Source organism: Somniosus microcephalus, unplaced genomic scaffold, assembly GCF_052327205.1.
Source record: "Somniosus microcephalus isolate GS21.2 unplaced genomic scaffold, FLI_Smic_1.0 unresolved_chr2, whole genome shotgun sequence".
NCBI classification, from domain to species: domain Eukaryota; kingdom Metazoa; phylum Chordata; class Chondrichthyes; order Squaliformes; family Somniosidae; genus Somniosus; species Somniosus microcephalus.
The window spans coordinates 20,816,150-20,836,477 of record NW_028225180.1 but is presented as its reverse complement, the minus strand read 5'-3'; the positions used below and the strand labels follow the sequence as shown (position 1 = coordinate 20,836,477).

Here is a 20,328-nt window from a genome sequence, read left to right as displayed (position 1 = left end):
GGTCTGAGCGAGTCTCCCAGTGGTCAGTATGGACTGAGCGAGTCCCTCAGTGGTGAGAACAGTCTGAGCGAGTCCCCCAGTGGTCAGTACATTCTGAGCGAGTCCCCCAGTGGTCAGTACGGACTGAGCGAGTCCCCCAGTAGTCAGTATGGTCTGAACGAGGACTCCCAGTGGTCAGTATGGTCTGAGCGAGTCCCCAATTGGTCAGTACGGTCTGAGCGAGTCCCCCAGTGGTCAGTGCGGTCTGAGCGAGTCCCCCACTGGTCAATACGGTCTGAACGAGTCCCCCAGTGGTCAGTACGGTCTGAGCGAGTACCCCAGTGGTCAATATGGTCTGAGCGAGTCCCCAAATGGTCAGTATGGTCTGAGCGAGTCTCCCAGTAGTCAGTACGGTCTGAGCGAGTCCCTCAGTGGTCAGTATGGTCTGAGCGAGGACTCCCAGTGGTCAGTACGGTCTGAGCGAGGATTCCCAGTGGTCAGAACGGTCTGAGCGAGTCCCCCAGTGGTCAGTACGGTCTGAGCGAGTGCCCACTTTTCAGTATGGGCTCAGCGAAGACTCCCTGTGGTCAGTACGGTCTGACCGAGTCCTGCAGTGGTCAGTACGGTCTGAGCGAGTCCCCCAATGGTCAGTATGGTCTGAGCGAGTCCCCCAGTGGTCAGCATAGACTGAGCGAGTCACCCAGTGGTCAGTACAGTCTGAGCAAGTCCCCCAGTGGTCAGTACGATCTGAGCGAGGTCTCCCAGTGGTCAGTACGGTCTGAGCGAGTCCCCCAGTGGTCAGTACGGTCCAAGCGAGTCCCCCAGTGGTCAGTACGGTCTGAGCGAGTCCCCAATTGGTCAGTACGTTCTGAGCGAGTCCCCCAGTGGTCAGTACGGTCTGATCGAGTCCCCCAATGGTCAGTACGGTCTGAACGAGTCCCCCAGTGGTCAGTACGGTCTGAGCGAGTCCCCCAGTGGTCAGTATGCTCTGAGCGAGTCCCCCAGTGGTCAGTACGGTCTAAGCGAGTCCCCCAGTTGTCAGTACGGTCTGAGCGAGTCCCCCAGTGGTCAGTATGGTCTGAGCGAGTCCCACAGTGGTCAGTACGGTCAGAGCAAGTCCCCCAATGGTCAGTATGATCTGAGCGAGGACTCCCATTGGTCAGTATGGTCTGAGCGCGTCCCCCAGTGGTCAGTGTGGTCTGAGCGAGGACTGCCAGTGGTCAGTGTGGTCTGAGCGAGTCTCCCAGTGGTCAGTACGGTCTGAGCGAGTCCCCCAGTGGTCAGTACGGTCTGAGCGAGTCACCCAGTGATCTCTATGGTCTGAGCGAGTCCCCCAGTGGTCAGTATGGTCCGAGCGAGTCCCCCAGTGGTCAGTACGGTCTGAGCGAGTCCCCCAGTGGTCAGTACATTCTGAGCGAGTCCCCCAGTGGTCAATATCGTCTGAGCGAGTCCCCTAATGGTGAGTATGGTCTGAGCGAGTCTCCAAGTAGTCAGTACGGACTGAGCGAGTGCCCCACTGGTCAGTATGGGCTAAGCGAATACTCCCAGTGGTCAGTACGGTCTGAGCGAGTCCCGCAGTGGTCAGTACAGTCTGAGCGAGTCCCCCAGTGGTCAGTCTGGACTGAGCAAGTCACCCAGTGGTCAGTACGGTCTGAGCAAGCCCCCAGTGGTCAGTACGATCTGAGCGAGGACTCCCAGTGGTCAGTATAGTCTGAGTGTTCTGCCCTCGCAACGCGATTCTATGCAGAGCTAGACAGATAGCGAACAACTCGATATCTTCCAATAAAATCACAAGGCTTGACTTTTCTTGTAACACTTTACTGAACGATTCTAATTGTAAAACTGAAATACAACACAGAAATGGAAGCACACATTAGTATACAGGCGCATAACTGATATGTATACACAGATTTAGGTACGCCTGAGCAACACAGTACATTTAGTAAACTGGGAGGCATTCTCTTTAAATTAGCCCTGTACATAGTGTATGAAAATACAGCTACTAGTTAATCAGCTAGGCAGAGAAAAGTTACAACTAAACATTTTCTACAACATACAGTGCACATTAATCATCCATAGCATTCTAAAATACTTACAGACAAACAATTTCCAAGACTCAAGCATGGGGATAATACAACTGCCCAGAGCCTGTGCTGCTGTAGGAGCACCGTGGTGTAGGTCTGTGTCCCAGCGAGGGCTCCACGAGGACTACGTAGCAGTCCTGTGGGGAGCGTGATGACCTCATCACGCTCGGTAGCGTTGTCCGCGCTTGGGGCGTCACGTGATGCGCGTGGTCGCGTTTCTGGCCGTGGAGGCCGAAGTCGGGAGCGGGAGCTGGAGGCCAGGCTGAGCCGATGCTTGCCGCGGGAGCGGAAGATCGCGTCGCTCCCGGCGGCTGGTAGATGCGGCCAAAGACGCTAGGCCGGGCTGTGCCGGCAGCCTTTCTGGAAGGCCGAGTCGGGCCGGCAGCCGCCTCACGCACGTCACGTCGTACGTGCCGTGACGTCAGCACGCTACGTTGTACGTGACGTGACGTCAGCACGCTAAGGCGCGTCTTAAAGGGGCAATGGCCCTAAAAGGTAAGTTAAAGGGGCAACGGCCCCAACAGGTAGGTTATACATATATAAGTAAGTTAAATACATACAGTGAGGTTAAGTTAGAGGGAGAGGCAGCACACTCCCCGCTTGGTACAATTCCATTGTACCACTACAGATACAAAATAAACCTGAAGAAAACGTCCTTTGGCTGCAACATACTCAGAGTTCGTTCTCTAGGTTACTTCAGAAAGGAGGATCTCTGAGACTGGCCTCAGAAACACTTTGATAGGCCCCTCCTTGACAATCTTCACCTCCACCTTGCGGACCCTCTTGTCCCTGGTCGGCAGAGTTTTGACAACCAGGCCCACTGGCCATTCATTTCTGCGTGCTTGGCTGTCTTTCAGCAAGACAACGTCTCTCACTTTGACGTTTGGCTTGTCTTCTGTCCATTTCCTACGGCTCTGTAGGGTGGACAAATACTCTCCTCTTTGCTTGGGGAATGTCTGTCCCTCTTCAAGACATTTGAATTCCTCCTTGAAGACATCATGCTGGACAGAGCGAATGATCACACCTTTGGCTTGTGATGGCTCACTTGTGCTGGATACTTCTTTAGAACATTTCCATCCTTTGCGTTCTATGTTGTCCGAATTCCCCTTGAAGGATGCTGCTACATGAATGAGTCGGGCTGTGGTTCGGCAGAGTGTTCTCCAGCTTGAGAATCGCTCGAAGCTTTGTGAGCCCAACTGAGATTCTGAGGCTTTGGTGACCAGGGTCGTAACTTCAGGCCGAATCTCGGTATCAGCTTCAGGCTCCACAAGGGTGAAGGGATTGGACTCAGGAGTCTCCTCTGTGTTGACATTAGACAGGAAAGAGGGGCCCGAGAACCAACTGCTTTGCTGTAGGTGTGCTGCTGGTATAGACCTGGTAGCATGGTCTGCAGGGTTCAGGTCCGTGGGGACATAGCACCACTGGTCAGGGTGAGTGGATCGTCTGATACGAGTCACCCAGTTGGAAACATACACGTAAAACCTTCTTGTGGAGTTGTGGATGTAACCAAGTACAATCTTGCTGTCCGTGAAGAACTTGACGGCGCCCACATCGATGTCAATCTTGTCTCTGATCAACTGTAGGTTCCATTTTGCTTCTTTTTCAGGGAGGAGTGGAGCATCCCACTCACTCTGATCCGATGAGAGTTCCCGTACAAATGCTTTTCCTTGCATTGTTATGGGAGCTACGAACCCCAAAGGGTCGTACAAACTGTTGACTGTGGACAGGATGTCTCTCCGTGTGAATGGCCTTTCTTCACGGGACACCAGGAATGTGACGCTGTCTGTTTCCAGGTTCCAGGAGAGCCCCAGGCTCCGTTGAAGGGGGGGAGGATCCACTCCAAGGTGCAAATCCTTCAGATCCTTGGCACGGTCCTCTGCAGGGAAGGCTTCCATCACCTGTCCACTGTTCGATGCTACCTTGTGTAGTCTCAGGTTGGGCTCTTTCCATGACCAACAACTTTCAGGACGGCCATCTAACTCCAGAAGGCCCGAACTCAACAACTCTCGGCGGATAAGGCACCCAGCGAGGTCCTGTGTACCCTGTGGCTCGGGTGAGGACTGCTTGGCTGGATTGGCCGAGTGCTGTGGAGGTCTCTGTAGGTAAGTCTTGCTTGTTTCTTCTCCTTTAAGCTCAGTGTCTCCAAAAACAGGCTGTTTGCTACTGTGTTGAGTAGCTGGTTCTGCGTTGAGATAGTTGGATGTTTCCTTGGAGAACAATTTGGAGTGTTGTTGGACACACTCACTTGTACGTTGCACTGGACTGAGGGGCTGTCCCAGAACATATGTTTCCTGGCTGGGCTCCCCGCCTTTGTTCTCCTCACCTTCTTCATAAGCTGCGGCTTTAGCTTTAGCGGCAGCTCTCTGGCTTTGGAGAATGTGGAGACTGGCAGCGAGGTCAGCTCTCTGCTTCATAACCCTAGCTTCTTTTTCAGCAAGGGCCAATTGAGCCTGGGCAGCTTTTGCCTTGGCACGTGCTTTGGCGGCTGCAGAAGCTGTCGATGACGACGGTCTGCTGGACTGCCGAGATGATCTAGTGGATACTTTAGAGGACTGTGCTGTCTGCTTCATCACACTAGCGTCGAGGTCAGCTCTCTGCTTCATCACACTAGCGTCGAGGTCGGCTCTCTGCTTCATAAGGTCAGCTTTCTGCTTCATCATACTAGCTTCGAGGTCGGCTCTCTGCTTCATAAGGTCAGCTTCTTTTTCAGCGAAGGACAATTGAGCCTGGGCAGCTTTTGCCTTGGCACGTGCTTTGGCGGCTGCAGAAGCTGTCGATGACGACGGTCTGCTGGACCGCCGAGATGACCTAGGGGATACTTTAGAGGGCTGTGACTTGGCATCGTTTGCTAGGAGAGGCTCATGCTTCTCGCTTGACTGGTCGACGTCCTCTAGGGTATATTGTTTTCCTGAGCGTAGACTCATGGTAGCTGAGTGGTATCTTCCTGCGCTTGAGCCCGCTGTGCTGTTGTCTTTTTACTGTTCTGCCCTCGCAACGCGCTTCTCTGCAGAGCTAGACAGATAGCGAACAACTCGATATCTTCCAATAAAATCACAAGGCTTGACTTTTCTTGTAACACTTTACTGAACGATTCTAATTGTAAAACTGAAATACAACACAGAAATGGAAGCACACATTAGTATACAGGCGCATAACTGATATGTATACACAGATTTAGGTACGCCTGAGCAACACAGTACATTTAGTAAACTGGGAGGCATTCTCTTTAAATTAGCCCTGTACATAGTGTATGAAAATACAGCTACTAGTTAATCAGCTAGGCAGAGAAAAGTTACAACTAAACATTTTCTACAACATACAGTGCACATTAATCATCCATAGCATTCTAAAATACTTACAGACAAACAATTTCCAAGACTCAAGCATGGGGATAATACAACTGCCCAGAGCCTGTGCTGCTGTAGGAGCACCGTGGTGTAGGTCTGTGTCCCAGCGAGGACTCCACGAGGACTACGTAGCAGTCCTGTGGGGAGCGTGATGACCTCATCACGCTCGGTAGCGTTGTCCGCGCTTGGGGCGTCACGTGATGCGCGTGGTCGCGTTTCTGGCCGTGGAGGCCGAAGTCGGGAGCGGGAGCTGGAGGCCAGGCTGAGCCGATGCTTGCCGCGGGAGCGGAAGATCGCGTAGCTCCCGGCGGCTGGTAGATGCGGCCAAAGACGCTAGGCCGGGCTGTGCCGGCAGCCTTTCTGGAAGGCCGAGTCGGGCCGGCAGCCGCCTCACGCACGTCACGTCGTACGTGCCGTGACGTCAGCACGCTACGTTGTACGTGACGTGACGTCAGCACGCTAAGGCGCGTCTTAAAGGGGCAATGGCCCTAAAAGGTAAGTTAAAGGGGCAACGGCCCCAACAGGTAGGTTATACATATATAAGTAAGTTAAATACATACAGTGAGGTTAAGTTAGAGGGAGAGGCAGCACACTGAGCGAGTCCCCCAGTGGTCAGTACAGTCTGAGCAACTCCCCCCTTGGTCAGTACGGTCTAAGCGAGTCCCCCATTAATCAGTATGATCTGAGCGAGGACTCCCATTGGTCAGTACGGTCTGAGCGAGTCCCCCAGTGGTCAGTACGGACTGAGCGAGTCCCTCAGTGGTGAGAACGGTCTGAGCGAGTCCCCCAGTGGTCAGTACATTCTGAGCGAGTCCCCCAGTGGTCAGTACGGACTGAGCGAGTCCCCCAGTAGTCAGTATGGTCTGAGCGAGTCCTCCAGTGGTCAGTACGGACTGAGCGAGTCCCCCAGTAGTCAGTATGGTCTGAACGAGGACTCCCAGTGGTCAGTATGGTCTGAGCGAGTCCCCAATTGGTCAGTACGGTCTGAACGAGTCCCCCAGTGGTCAGTACGGTCTGAGCGAGTACCCCAGTGGTCAGTATGCTCTGAGCCAGTCCCCCAGTGGTCAGTACGGTCTGAGCGAGTCCCCCAGTGGTCATTACGGTCAGTGTGAGAACGGTCTGAGCGAGTCCCCCAGTGGTCAGTACATTCTGAGCGAGTCCCCCAGTGGTCAGTACGGACTGAGCGAGTCCCCCAGTAGTCAGTATGGTCTGAGCGAGTCCTCCAGTGGTCAGTACGGACTGAGCGAGTCCCCCAGTATTCAGTATGGTCTGAACGAGGACTCCCAGTGGTCAGTATGGTCTGAGCGAGTCCCCAATTGGTCAGTACGGTCTGAGCGAGACCCCCAGTGGTCACTGCAGTGTGAGCGAGTCCCCCAGTGGTCAATACGGTCTGAACGAGTCCCCCAGTGGTCAGTACGGTCTGAGCGAGTACCCCAGTGGTCAGTATGCTCTGAGCGAGTCCCCCAGTGGTCAGTACGGTCTGAGCGAGTCCCCCAGTTGTCAGTATGGTCCGAGCGAGTCCCCCAGTGGTCAGTATGGTCTGAGCGAGTCCCCCAGTGGTCAGTACGGTCTGATCGAGTCCCCCAATGGTCAGTATGGTCTGAGCGAGGACTCCCATTTGTCAGTATGGTCTGAGCGAGTCCCCCAGTGGTCAGTGTGGTCTGAGCGAGTACTCCCAGTGGTCAGTACGGTCTGAGTGAGTCCCCAGTGGTCAGTACAGTCTGAGCGAGTCCCCCAGTGGTCAGTATGGTCTGAGCGAGTCCCCCAGTGGCCAGTATGGACTGAGCGAGTCCCCCAGAGGTCAGTACGGTCTGAGCGAGGGCGCCAGTGGTCAGTATGGTCTGAGCGAGTACTCCCAGTGGTCAGTACGGTCTGAGCGAGTCCCCCAGTGGTCAGAACGGTCTGAGCGAATCCCCCAGTGGTCAAAACGGTCCGAGCGAGTCCCCCGATGGTCAGAATGGTCTGAGCGAGTCTCCCAGTGGTCAGTACGGACTGAGCGAGTCCCTCAGTGGTGAGAACGGTCTGAGCAAGTCCCCCAGTGGTCAGTACATTCTGAGCGAGTCCCCCAGTGGTCAGTACGGACTGAGCGAGTCCCCCAGTAGTCAGTATGGTCTGAGCGAGTCCTCCAGTGGTCAGTACGGACTGAGCGAGTCCCCCAGTAGTCAGTATGGTCTGAACAAGGACTCCCAGTGGTCAGTATGGTCTGAGCGAGTCCCCAATTGGTCAGTACGGTCTGAGCAAGTCCCCCAGTGGTCAGTGCGGTCTGAGCGAGTCCCCCAGTGGTCAATACGGTCTGAACGAGTCCCCCAGTGGTCAGTACAGTCTGAGCGAGTACCCCAGTGGTCAGTATGCTCTGAGCAAGTCCCCCAGTGGTCAGTATGGTCTGAGCGAGTCCCCCAGTTGTCAGTATGGTCTGAGCGAGTCCCCCAGTGGTCAGTATGGTCTGAGCGAGTCACCCAGTGGTCAGTACGGTCTGATCGAGTCCCCCAATGGTCAGTATGGTCTGAGCGAGGACTCCCATTTGTCAGTATGGTCTGTGCGAGTCCCCCAGTGGTCAGTGTGGTCTGAGCGAGGACTCCCAGTGGTCAGTACGGTCTGAGTGAGTCTTCCAGTGGTCAGTACAGTCTGAGCGAGTCCCCCAGTGCTCAGTATGGTCTGAGCGAGTCCCCCAGTGGCCAGTATGGACTGAGCGAGGACTCCCAGTGGTCAGTACGGTCTGAGCGAGTCCCCCAGTGGTCAGAACAGACTGAGCGAGTCCCCCAGTGGTCAAAACGGTCCAAGCGAGTCCCCCGATGGTCAGAATGGTCTGAGCGAGTCTCCCAGTGGTCAGTACGGTCTGAGCGAAACCCCCAGTGGTCAGTACAGTCTGAGCGATTCCCCCAGTGGTCAGTACGGTCTGAGCGAATCCCACAGTGGTCAGTACAGCCTGAGCGAGTCCCCCAGTGGTCAATACATTCTGAGCGAGTCCCCCAGTGGCCAATATGGTCTGAGCGAGTCCCCTAACGGTCAGTATGGTCTGAGCGAGTCTCCCAGTAGTCAGTACGGTCTGAGCGAGTCCCCCAGTGGTCAGTATGGTCTGAGCGAGGACTCCCAGTGGTCAGTACGGTCTGAGCGAGGATTCCCAGTGGTCAGTATGGTGTGAGCGAGTCCCCCAGTGGTCAGAACGGTCTGAGCGAGTGCCCCACTGGTTAGTATGGGCTAAGCGAAGACTCCCAGTGGTCAGTACGGTCTGACCGAGTCCTGCAGTGGTCAGTACGGTCTGAGCGAGTCCCCCAATGGTCAGTACAGTCTGAGCGAGTCCCCCAGTGGTCAGTATGGACTGAGCGAGTCACCCAGTGATCAGTACAGTCAGAGCAAGTCCCCCAGTGGTCAGTACGATCTGAGCGAGTCCCCCCTTGGTCAGTACGGTCTAAACGAGTCCCCCATTGGACAGTATGATTTGAGCGAGTCCCCCAGTGTTCAGTGTGGTCTGAGCGAGAACTCCCAGTAGTCAGTATGGTCTGAGCGAGTCTCCCAGTGGTCAGTACGGTCTGAGCGAGTCACTAGTGATCACTACGGTCTGAGCGAGTCCCCCAGTGGTCAGTATGGTCTGAGCGAGTCCCCCAGTGGTCAGTACGTTCTGAGCGAATCCCCCAGTGGTCAGTACATTCGGAGCGACTCCCCCAGTGTTCAATATGGTCTGAGTGAGTCCACTAATGGTCAGTATGGTCTGAGCGAGTCACCCAGTAGTCAGTACGGTCTGAGCGAGTCCCCCAGTGGTCAGTATGGTCTAAGCGAGGACACCCAGTGGTCAGTACGATCAGAGCGAGTCCCCCAGTGGTCAGTACGGTCTGAGCGAGTGCCCCACTGGACAGTATGGGCTAAGCGAAGACTCCCAGTGGTCAGTACGGTCTGAGCGAGTCCCGCAGTGGTCAGTACAGTCTGAGCGAGTCCCCCAATGGTCAGTACTGTCTGAGCGAGTCCCCCAGTGGTCAGTACAATCTGAGCGAGGACTCCCAGTGGTCAGTAGGTCTGAGCGAGTCCCCCAGTGGTCAGTACGGTCTGAGCGACTCCCCCCTTGGTCAGTACGGTCTAAGCGAGTCCCCCATTGGTCATGATGATCTGAGCGAGGACTCCCAGTGGTCAGTACAGTCTGAGCGAGTCCCCCAGTGGTCAGTACGGACTGAGAAAGTCCCCCAGTGGTGAGAACGGTCTGAGCGAGTCCCCCAGTGGTCAGTACATTCGGAGCGAGTACCCCAGTGGTCAGTGCGGACTGAGCGAGTCCCCCAGTGGTCAGTATGGTCTGAGCGAGTCCCCCAGTGGTCGGTACGGTCCGAGCGTGTCCCCCAGTGGTCACTATGGTCTGAGCGAGTCCCCCAGTGGTCAGTACGGTCTGAGTGAGTCCCCCAGTGGTCAGTATGGTCTGAGCGAGTCCCCAATTGGTCAGTACGGTCTGAGTGAGTCCCCCGGTGGTCAGTGCGGTCTGAGCGAGTCCCCCAGTGGTCAGTATGGTCTGAACGATTCCCCCAGTGGTCAGTACGGTCTGAGCGAGTCCCCCAGTGGTCAGTATTCTCTGAGCGAGTCCCCCAGTGGTCATTACGGTCTGTGCGAGTCCCCCAGTTGTCAGTACGGTCTGAGCGAGTCACCCAGTGGTCAGTATAGTCTGATCGAGTCCCCCAATGGTCAGTATGGTCTGACCGAGGACTCCCATTGGTCAGTATGGTCTGAGCGAGTCCCCCAGTGGTCAGTTTGGTCTCAGCGAGACCCCAGTGGTCAGTATGGACTGAGCGAGTCCCCCAGTGGTCAGTACGGTCTGAGCGAGACCCTCAGTGGTCAGTATGGTCTGAGCGAGGACTCACAGTGGTAAGTACGGTCTGAGCGAGTCCCCCAGTGGTCAGTATGGTCTGAGCGAGTCCCCCAGTGGTCAAAACGTTCTGAGCCAGTCCCCCGATGGTCAGTATGGTCTGAGCGAGTCTGCCAGTGGTCAGTACGGTCTGAGCGAGTCCCCCAGTGGTCAGTACAGTCTGAGCAAGTCCCCCAGTGGTCAGTACGGTCTGAGCGAATCCCACAGTGGTCAGTACAGTCTGAGCGAGTGCCCCAGTGGTCAGTACGGTCTGAGCGAGTCCCCCAGTGGTCAGTACGGTCTGAGCAAGGACTCCCAGTGGTCAGTATGGTCTGAGTGAGTCCCCCAGTGGTCAGTACAGCCTGAGCGAGTCCCCCAGGGGTCAGTACATTCTGAACGAGTCCCCAGGTGGTCAATATGGTCTGAGCGAGTCCCCCAGTTGTCAGTATGGTCTGAGCGAGTCCCCCAGGGGTCAGTACGGTCTGAACGAGTCCCCCAGTGGTCAGTACGGTCTGAGCGAGTACCCCAGTTGTCAGTACGGTCTGAGCGAGGACTCCCAGTGGTCAGTATGGTCTGAGCGAATGCCCCAGTGGTCACTACGGTCTGAGCGAGTCCCCCAGTGGTCAGTACGGGCTGAGCGAATCCCACAGTGGCCAGTACGGTCTGACGAGTCCCCCAGTGGTCAGTACGGTCTGAGTGAGTCCCCCAGTGGTCAGTCCGGTCTGAGCGAGGACTCCCAGTGGTCAATACTTTCTGAGCGAGGACTCCAAGTGGTCACTATGATCTGAGCGAGTCCCCCAGTGGTCAGTACGGTCTGAGCGAGTGCCCCAGTAGTCAGTACGGTCTGAGCGAGACCCCCAGTGGTCAGTATGGTCTGAGCGAGGACTCCCAGTGGTCAGTACGGTCTGAGCGAGGATTCCCAGTGGTCAGTATGGTCTGAGAGAGTCCCCCAGTGGTCAGTACGGTCTGAGCGAGTGCCCCACTGGTCAGTATGGGCTAAGCGAATACTCCCAGTGGTCAGTACGGTCTGAGCGAGTCCCGCATTGGTCAGTACGGTCTGAGCGAGTCCCCCAATGGACAGTATGGTCTGAGCGAGTCCCCCAGTGGTCAGTATGGACTGAGCGAGTCACCCAGTGGTCAGTACGGTCTGAGCAAGCCCCCAGTGGTCAGTACGATCTGAGCGAGGACTCCCAGTGGTCAGTATGGTCTGAGCGAGTCCCCCAGTGGTCAGTACGGTCTGAGCAACTCCCCCCTTGGTCAGTACGGTCTCAGCGAGTCCCCCATTAATCAGTATGATCTGAGCGAGGACTCCCATTGGTCAGTATGGTCTGAGCGAGTCCCCCAGTGGTCAGTGTGGTCTGAGCGAGGACTCCCAGTGGTCAGTACGGTCTGAGTGAGTCTCCCAGTGGTCAGTACAGTCTGAGCGAGTCCCCCAGTGGTCAGTATGGTCTGAGCGAGTCCCCCAGTGGCCAGTATGGACTGAGCGAGTCCCCCAATGGTCAGTACAGTCTGAGCGAGGGCGCCAGTGGTCAGTATGGTCTGAGCGAGTACTCCCAGTGGTCAGTACGGTCTGAGCGAGTCCCCCAATGGTCAGAACGGTCTGAGCGAATCCCCCAGTGGTCAAAACGGTCCGAGCGAGTCCCCCGATGGTCAGAATGGTCTGAGCGAGTCTCCCAGTGGTCAGTATGGACTGAGCGAGTCCCTCAGTGGTGAGAACGGTCTGAGCGAGTCCCCCAGTGGTCAGTACATTCTGAGCGAGTCCCCCAGTGGTCAGTACGGACTGAGCGAGTCCCCCAGTAGTCAGTATGGTCTGAGCGAGTCCTCCAGTGGTCAGTACGGACTGAGCGAGTCCCCCAGTAGTCAGTATGGTCTGAACGAGGACTCCCAGTGGTCAGTATGGTCTGAGCGAGTCCCCAATTGGTCATTACGGTCTGAGCAAGTCCCCCAGTGGTCAGTGCGGTCTGAGCGAGTCCCCCAGTGGTCAATACGGTCTGAACGAGTCCCCCAGTGGTCAGTACGGTCTGAGCGAGTACCCCAGTGGTCAGTATGCTCTGAGCGAATCCCCCAGTGGTCAGTACGGTCTGAGCGAGTCCCCCAGTTGTCAGTATGGTCTGAGCGAGTCCCCCAGTGGTCAGTATGGTCTGAGCGAGTCACCCAGTGGTCAGTACTGTCTGATCGAGTCCCCCAATGGTCAGTATGGTCTGAGCGAGGACTCCCATTTGTCAGTATGGTCTGTGCGAGTCCCCCAGTGGTCAGTGTGGTCTGAGCGAGGACTCCCAGTGGTCATTACGGTCTGAGTGAGTCTTCCAGTGGTCAGTACAGTCTGAGCGAGTCCCCCAGTGGTCAGTATGGTCTGAGCGAGTCCCCCAGTGGCCAGTATGGACTGAGCGACTCCCCCAGTGGTCAGTACGGTCTGAGCGAGGGCGCCAGTGGTCAGTATGGTCTGAGCGAGGACTCCCCGTGGTCAGTACGGTCTGAGCGAGTCCCCCAGTGGTCAGTATGGTCTGAGCGAGTCCCCCAGTGGTCAGTACGGTCTGATCGAGTCCCCCAATGATCAGTATGGTCTGAGCGAGGACTCCCATTTGTCAGTATGGTCTGAGCGAGTCCCCCAGTGGTCAGTGTGGTCTGAGCGAGTACTCCCAGTGGTCAGTACGGTCTGAGTGAGTCTCCCAGTGGTCAGTACAGTCTGAGCGAGTCCCCCAGTGGTCAGTATGGTCTGAGCGAGTCCCCCAGTGGCCAGTATGGACTGAGCGAGTCCCCCAGAGGTCAGTACGGTCTGAGCGAGGGCGCCAGTGGTCAGTATGGTCTGAGCGAGTACTCCCAGTGGTCAGTACGGTCTGAGCGAGTCCCCCAGTGGTCAGAACGGTCTGAGCGAATCCCCCAGTGGTCAAAACGGTCCGAGCGAGTCCCCCGATGGTCAGAATGGTCTGAGCGAGTCTCCCAGTGGTCAGTACGGACTGAGCGAGTCCCTCAGTGGTGAGAACGGTCTGAGCAAGTCCCCCAGTGGTCAGTACATTCTGAGCGAGTCCCCCAGTGGTCAGTACGGACTGAGCAAGTCCCCCAGTAGTCAGTATGGTCTGAGCGAGTCCTCCAGTGGTCAGTACGGACTGAGCGAGTCCCCCAGTAGTCAGTATGGTCTGAACAAGGACTCCCAGTGGTCAGTATGGTCTGAGCGAGTCCCCAATTGGTCAATACGGTCTGAGCAAGTCCCCCAGTGGTCAGTGCGGTCTGAGCGAGTCCCCCAGTGGTCAATACGGTCTGAACGAGTCCCCCAGTGGTCAGTACAGTCTGAGCGAGTACCCCAGTGGTCAGTATGCTCTGAGCAAGTCCCCCAGTGGTCAGTATGGTCTGAGCGAGTCCCCCAGTTGTCAGTATGGTCTGAGCGAGTCCCCCAGTGGTCAGTACGGTCTGATCGAGTCCCCCAATGGTCAGTATGGTCTGAGCGAGGACTCCCATTTGTCAGTATGGTCTGTGCGAGTCCCCCAGTGGTCAGTGTGGTCTGAGCGAGGACTCCCAGTGGTCAGTACGGTCTGAGTGAGTCTTCCAGTGGTCAGTACAGTCTGAGCGAGTCCCCCGGTGCTCAGTATGGTCTGAGCGAGTCCCCCAGTGGCCAGTATGGACTGAGCGAGGACTCCCAGTGGTCAGTACGGTCTGAGCGAGTCCCCCAGTGGTCAGAACAGACTGAGCGAGTCCCCCAGTGGTCAAAACGGTCCAAGCGAGTCCCCCGATGGTCAGAATGGTCTGAGCGAGTCTCCCAGTGGTCAGTACGGTCTGAGCGATTCCCCCAGTGGTCAGTACGGTCTGAGCGAATCCCACAGTGGTCAGTACAGCCTGAGCGAGTCCCCCAGTGGTCAATAAATTCTGAGCGAGTCCCCCAGTGGCCAATATGGTCTGAGCGAGTCCCCTAACGGTCAGTATGGTCTGAGCGAGTCTCCCAGTAGTCAGTACGGTCTGAGCGAGTCCCCCAGTGGTCAGTATGGTCTGAGCGAGGACTCCCAGTGGTCAGTACGGTCTGAGCGATGATTCCCAGTGGTCAGTATGGTGTGAGCGAGTCCCCCAGTGGTCAGAACGGTCTGAGCGAGTGCCCCACTGGTTAGTATGGGCTAAGCGAAGACTCCCAGTGGTCAGTACGGTCTGACCGAGTCCTGCAGTGGTCAGTACGGTCTGAGCGAGTCCCCCAATGGTCAGTACAGTCTGAGCGAGTCCCCCAGTGGTCAGTATGGACTGAGCGAGTCACCCAGTGATCAGTACAGTCAGAGCAAGTCCCCCAGTGGTCAGTACGATCTGAGCGAGGACACCCAGTGGTCAGTACGGTCTGAGCGAGTCCCCCAGTGGTCAGTACGGTCTGAGCGAGTCCCCCCTTGGTCAGTACGGTCTAAACGAGTCCCCCATTGGACAGTATGATTTGAGCGAGTCCCCCAGTGTTCAGTGTGGTCTGAGCGAGAACTCCCAGTAGTCAGTATGGTCTGAGCGAGTCTCCCAGTGGTCAGTACGGTCTGAGCGAGTCCCGCAGTGGTCAGTACAGTCTGAGCGAGTCACTAGTGATCACTACGGTCTGAGCGAGTCCCCCAGTGGTCAGTATGGTCTGAGCGAGTCCCCCAGTGGTCAGTACGTTCTGAGCGAATCCCCCAGTGGTCAGTACATTCGGAGCGACTCCCCCAGTGTTCAATATGGTCTGAGTGAGTCCCCTAATGGTCAGTATGGTCTGAGCGAGTCACCCAGTAGTCAGTACGGTCTGAGCGAGTCCCCCAGTGGTCAGTATGGTCTAAGCGAGGACACCCAGTGGTCAGTACGATCAGAGCGAGTCCCCCAGTGGTCAGTATGGTCTGAGCGAGTGCCCCACTGGACAGTATGGGCTAAGCGAAGACTCCCAGTGGTCAGTACGGTCTGAGCGAGTCCCGCAGTGGTCAGTACAGTCTGAGCGAGTCCCCCAATGGTCAGTACTGTCTGAGCGAGTCCCCCAGTGGTCAGTACAATCTGAGCGAGGACTCCCAGTGGTCAGTAGGTCTGAGCGAGTCCCCCAGTGGTCAGTACGGACTGAGCGAGTCCCCCAGTCGTCAGTATGATCTGAACGAGGACTCCCAGTGGTCAGTATGGCCTGAGCGAGTCCCCAATTGGTCAGTACGGTCTGAGCGAGTCCCCCAGTGGTCAGTGCGGTCTGAGCGAGTCCCCCAGTGGTCAATACGGTCTGAACGAGTCCCCCAGTGGTCAGTACGGTCTGAGCGAGTACCCCAGTGGTCAGTATGCTCTGAGCGAGGCCCCAGTGGTCAGTATGGTCTGAGCGAGTCCCCCAGTGGTCAGTACATTCTGAGCGAGTCCCCCAGTGGTCAATATGGTCTGAGCGAGTCCACAAATGGTCAGTATGGTCTGAGCGAGTCTCCCAGTAGTCAGTACGGTCTGAGCGAGTCCCTCAGTGGTCAGTATGGTCTGAGCGAGGACTCCCAGTGGTCAGTACGGTCTGAGCGAGGATTCCCAGTGGTCAGTACGGTCTGAGCAAGTCCCCCAGTGGTCAGTACGGTCTGAGCGAGTACCCCAGTGGTCAGTATGCTCTGAGCGAGGCCCCAGTGGTCAGTATGGTCTGAGCGAGTCCCCCAGTGGTCAGTACATTCTGAGCGAGTCCCCCAGTGGTCAATATGGTCTGAGCGAGTCCACAAATGGTCAGTATGGTCTGAGCGAGTCTCCCAGTAGTCAGTACGGTCTGAGCGAGTCCCTCAGTGGTCAGTATGGTCTGAGCGAGGACTCCCAGTGGTCAGTACGGTCTGAGCGAGGATTCCCAGTGGTCAGTATGGTCTGAGCGAGGACTCCCAGTGGTCAGTACGGTCTGAGCGAGGATTCCCAGTGGTCAGTACGGTCAGAGCAAGTCCCCCAATGGTCAGTATGATCTGAGCGAGGACTCCCATATGGTCAGTATGGTCTGAGCGTGTCCCCCAGTGGTCAGTGTGGTCTGAGCGAGGACTGCCAGTGGTCAGTGTGGTCTGAGCGAGTCTCCCAGTGGTCAGTACGGTCTGAGCGAGTCCCCCAGTGGTCAGTACGGTCTGAGCGAGTCACCCAGTGATCACTATGGTCTGAGCGTGTCCCCCAGTGGTCAGTATGGTCCGAGCGAGTCCCCCAGTGGTCAGTACGGTCTGAGCGAGTCCCCCAGTGGTCAGTACATTCTGAGCGAGTCCCCCAGTGGTCAATATCGTCTGAGCGAGTCCCCTAATGGTCAGTATGGTCTGAGCGAGGACTCCCAGTAGTCAGTACGGTCTGAGCGAGACCCCTAGTGGTCAGTATGGTCTGAGCGACTCCCCCCTTGGTCAGTACGGTCTAAGCGAGTCCCCCATTGGTCATTATGATCTGAGCGAGGACTCCCAGTGGTCAGTACAGTCTGAGCGAGTCCCCCAGTGGTCAGTACGGACTGAGAAAGTCCCCCAGTGGTGAGAACGGTCTGAGCGAGTCCCCCAGTGGTCAGTACATTCGGAGCGAGTACCCAGTGGTCAGTGCGGACTGAGCGAGTCCCCCAGTGGTCAGTATGGTCTGAGCGAGTCCCCCAGTGGTCGGTACGGTCCGAGCGTGTCCCCCAGTGGTCACTATGGTCTGAGCGAGTCCCCCAATGGTCAGTACGGTCTGAGTGAGTCCCCCAGTGGTCAGTATGGTCTGAGCGAGTCCCCAATTGGTCAGTACGGTCTGAGTGAGTCCCCCGGTGGTCAGTGCGGTCTGAGCGAGTCCCCCAGTGGTCAGTACGGTCTGAACGAGTCCCCCAGTGGTCAGTACGGTCTGAGCGAGTCCCCCAGTGGTCAGTATTCTCTGAGCGAGTCCCCCAGTGGTCAGTACGGTCTGAGCGAGTCCCCCAGTGGTCAGTATGGTCTGAGCGAGTCACCCAGTGGTCAGTATGGTCTGATCGAGTCCCCCAATGGTCAGTATGGTCTGAGCGAGGACTCCCATTGGTCAGTATGGTCTGAGCGAGTCCCCCAGTGGTCAGTACGGTCTGAGCGAGTCACCCAGTGGTCAGTATGGTCTGATCGAGTCCCCCAATGGTCAGTATGGTCTGACCGAGGACTCCCATTGGTCAGTATGGTCTGAGCGAGTCACACAGTGGTCAGTATGGTCTGATCGAGTCCCCCAATGGTCAGTATGGTCTGACCGAGGACTCCCATTGGTCAGTTTGGTCTCAGCGAGACCCCAGTGGTCAGTATGGACTGAGCGATTCCCCCAGTGGTCAGTACGGTCTGAGCGAGACCCTCAGTGGTCAGTATGGTCTGAGCGAGGACTCACAGTGGTAAGTACGGTCTGAGCGAGTCCCCCAGTGGTCAGTATGGTCTGAGCGAGTCCCCCAGTGGTCAAAACGTTCTGAGCGAGTCCCCCAGTGGTCAATATCGTCTGAGCGAGTCCCCTAATGGTCAGTATGGTCTGAGCGAGTCTCCCAGTAGTCAGTACGGTCTGAGCGAGACCCCTAGTGGTCAGTATGGTCTGAGCGAGGACTCCCAGTGGTCAGTAGGTCTGAGCGAGTCCCCCAGTGGTCAGTACGGTCTGAGCGACTCCCCCCTTGGTCAGTACGGTCTAAGCGAGTCCCCCATTGGTCATTATGATCTGAGCGAGGACTCCCAGTGGTCAGTACAGTCTGAGCGAGTCCCCCAGTGGTCAGAACGGACTGAGAAAGTCCCCCAGTGGTGAGAACGGTCTGAGCGAGTCCCCCAGTGGTCAGTACATTCGGAGCGAGTACCCAGTGGTCAGTGCGGACTGAGCGAGTCCCCCAGTGGTCAGTATGGTCTGAGCGAGTCCCCCAGTGGTCGGTACGGTCCGAGCGTGTCCCCCAGTGGTCACTATGGTCTGAGCGAGTCCCCCAGTGGTCAGTACGGTCTGAGTGAGTCCCCCAGTGGTCAGTATGGTCTGAGCGAGTCCCCAATTGGTCAGTACGGTCTGAGTGAGTCCCCCGGTGGTCAGTGCGGTCTGAGCGAGTCCCCCAGTGGTCAGTACGGTCTGAACGAGTCCCCCAGTGGTCAGTACGGTCTGAGCGAGTCCCCCAGTGGTCAGTATTCTCTGAGCGAGTCCCCCAGTTGTCAGTACGGTCTGAGCGAGTCCCCCAGTGGTCAGTATGGTCTGAGCGAGTCACCCAGTGGTCAGTATGGTCTGACCGAGGACTCCCATTGGTCAGTATGGTCTGATCGAGTCCCCCAATGGTCATTATGGTCTGACCGAGGACTCCCATTGGTCAGTATGGTCTGAGCGAGTCCCCCAGTGGTCAGTTTGGTCTCAGCGAGACCCCAGTGGTCAGTATGGACTGAGCGAGTCCCCCAGTGGTCAGTACGGTCTGAGCGAGACCCTCAGTGGTCAGTATGGTCTGAGCGAGGACTCACAGTGGTAAGTACGGTCTGAGCGAGTCCCCCAGTGGTCAGTATGGTCTGAGCGAGTCCCCCAGTGGTCAAAACGTTCTGAGCCAGTCCCCCGATGGTCAGTATGGTCTGAGCGAGTCTGCCAGTGGTCAGTACGGTCTGAGCGAGTCCCCCAGTGGTCAGTACGGTCTGAGCGAGTCCCCCAGTGGTCAGTACGGTCTGAGCGAATCCCACAGTGGTCAGTACAGTCTGAGCGAGTCCCCCAGTGGTCAGTACGGTCTGAGCGAGTCCCCCAGTGGTCAGTACGGTCTGAGCAAGGACTCCCAGTGGTCAGTATGGTCTGAGCAAGGACTCCCAGTGGTCAGTATGGTCTGAGTGAGTCCCCCAGTGGTCAGTACAGCCTGAGCGAGTCCCCCAGGGGTCAGTACATTCTGAACGAGTCCCCAGGTTGTCAATATGGTCTGAGCGAGTCCCCCAGTTGTCAGTATGGTCTGAGCGAGTCCCCCAGGGGTCAGTACGGTCTGAACGAGTCCCCCAGTGGTCAGTACGGTCTGAGCGAGACCCTCAGTGGTCAGTATGGTCTGAGCGAGTCCCCCAGTGGTCAAAACGTTCTGAGCCAGTCCCCCGATGGTCAGTATGGTCTGAGCGAGTCTGCCAGTGGTCAGTACGGTCTGAGCGAGTCCCCCAGTGGTCAGTACGGTCTGAGCGAGTCCCCCAGTGGTCAGTACGGTCTGAGCGAATCCCACAGTGGTCAGTACAGTCTGAGCGAGACCCCAGTGGTCAGTACGGTCTGAGCGAGTCCCCCAGTGGTCAGTACGGTCTGAGCAAGGACTCCCAGTGGTCAGTATGGTCTGAGTGAGTCCCCCAGTGGTCAGTACAGCCTGAGCGAGTCCCCCAGGGGTCAGTACATTCTGAACGAGTCCCCAGGTTGTCAATATGGTCTGAGCGAGTCCCCCAGTTGTCAGTATGGTCTGAGCGAGTCCCCCAGGGGTCAGTACGGTCTGAACGAGTCCCCCAGTGGTCAGTACGGTCTGAGCGAGTCCCCCAGTTGTCAGTACGGTCTGAGCGAGGACTCCCAGTGGTCAGTATGGTCTGAGCGAATGCCCCAGTGGTCACTACGGTCTGAGCGAGTCCCCCAGTGGTCAGTACGGGCTGAGCGAATCCCACAGTGGCCAGTACGGTCTGACGAGTCCCCCAGTGGTCAGTACGGTCTGAGTGAGTCCCCCAGTGGTCAGTCCGGTCTGAGCGAGGACTCCCAGTGGTCACTACTTTCTGAGCGAGGAATCCAAGTGGTCACTATGATCTGAGCGAGTCCCCCAGTGGTCAGTACGGTCTGAGCGAGTCCCCCAGTAGTCAGTACGGTCTGAGCGAGACCCCCAGTGGTCAGTATGGTCTGAGCGAGGACTCCCAGTGGTCAGTACGGTCTGAGCGATGATTCCCAGTGGTCAGTACGGTCTGAGAGAGTCCCCCAGTGGTCAGTACGGTCTGAGCGAGTGCCCCACTGGTCAGTATGGGCTAAGCGAATACTCCCAGTGGTCAGTACGGTCTGAGCGAGTCCCGCATTGGTCAGTACGGTCTGAGCGAGTCCCCCAATGGTCAGTATGGACTGAGCGAGTCCCCCAGTGGTCAGTATGGACTGAGCGAGTCACCCAGTGGTCAGTACGGTCTGAGCAAGCCCCCAGTGGTCAGTACGATCTGAGCGAGGACTCCCAGTGGTCAGTATGGTCTGAGTGAGTCCCCCAGTGGTCAGTACGGTCTGAGCAACTCCCCCCTTGGTCAGTACG

General features: G+C 56.9%; 2 protein-coding genes across 2 annotated transcripts in view; one reads left to right on the top strand and one right to left on the bottom strand.

Annotated features, from left to right (window-relative positions):
- Nucleotides 1-20,328, top strand: part of LOC147092246 (aldehyde dehydrogenase family 3 member B1-like) — a gene marked incomplete at its 5' end in the record, with an annotated part of 51,390 nt that overhangs the window by 20,126 nt on the left and 10,936 nt on the right. The gene's annotated exons all lie outside the window — the stretch shown is intronic.
- On the bottom strand, nt 3,315-5,964 carry LOC147092247 (uncharacterized). The gene is made up of 3 exons (XM_085976385.1): nt 5,423-5,964; nt 3,351-5,168; nt 3,315-3,318 (listed from the first exon to the last, which is right to left on the bottom strand). Exons 2-3 carry the CDS (start codon nt 4,985-4,987, stop codon nt 3,315-3,317), a joined length of 1,641 nt encoding a protein of 546 aa, XP_085832511.1. The 5' UTR covers nt 4,988-5,168; nt 5,423-5,964.

Excerpts from the sequence above, each read along its gene's own strand:
- LOC147092247 (XM_085976385.1), bottom strand. The coding sequence starts at position 4,987 with ATGAGTCTACGCTCAGGAAAACAATATACCCTAGAGGACGTCGACCAG.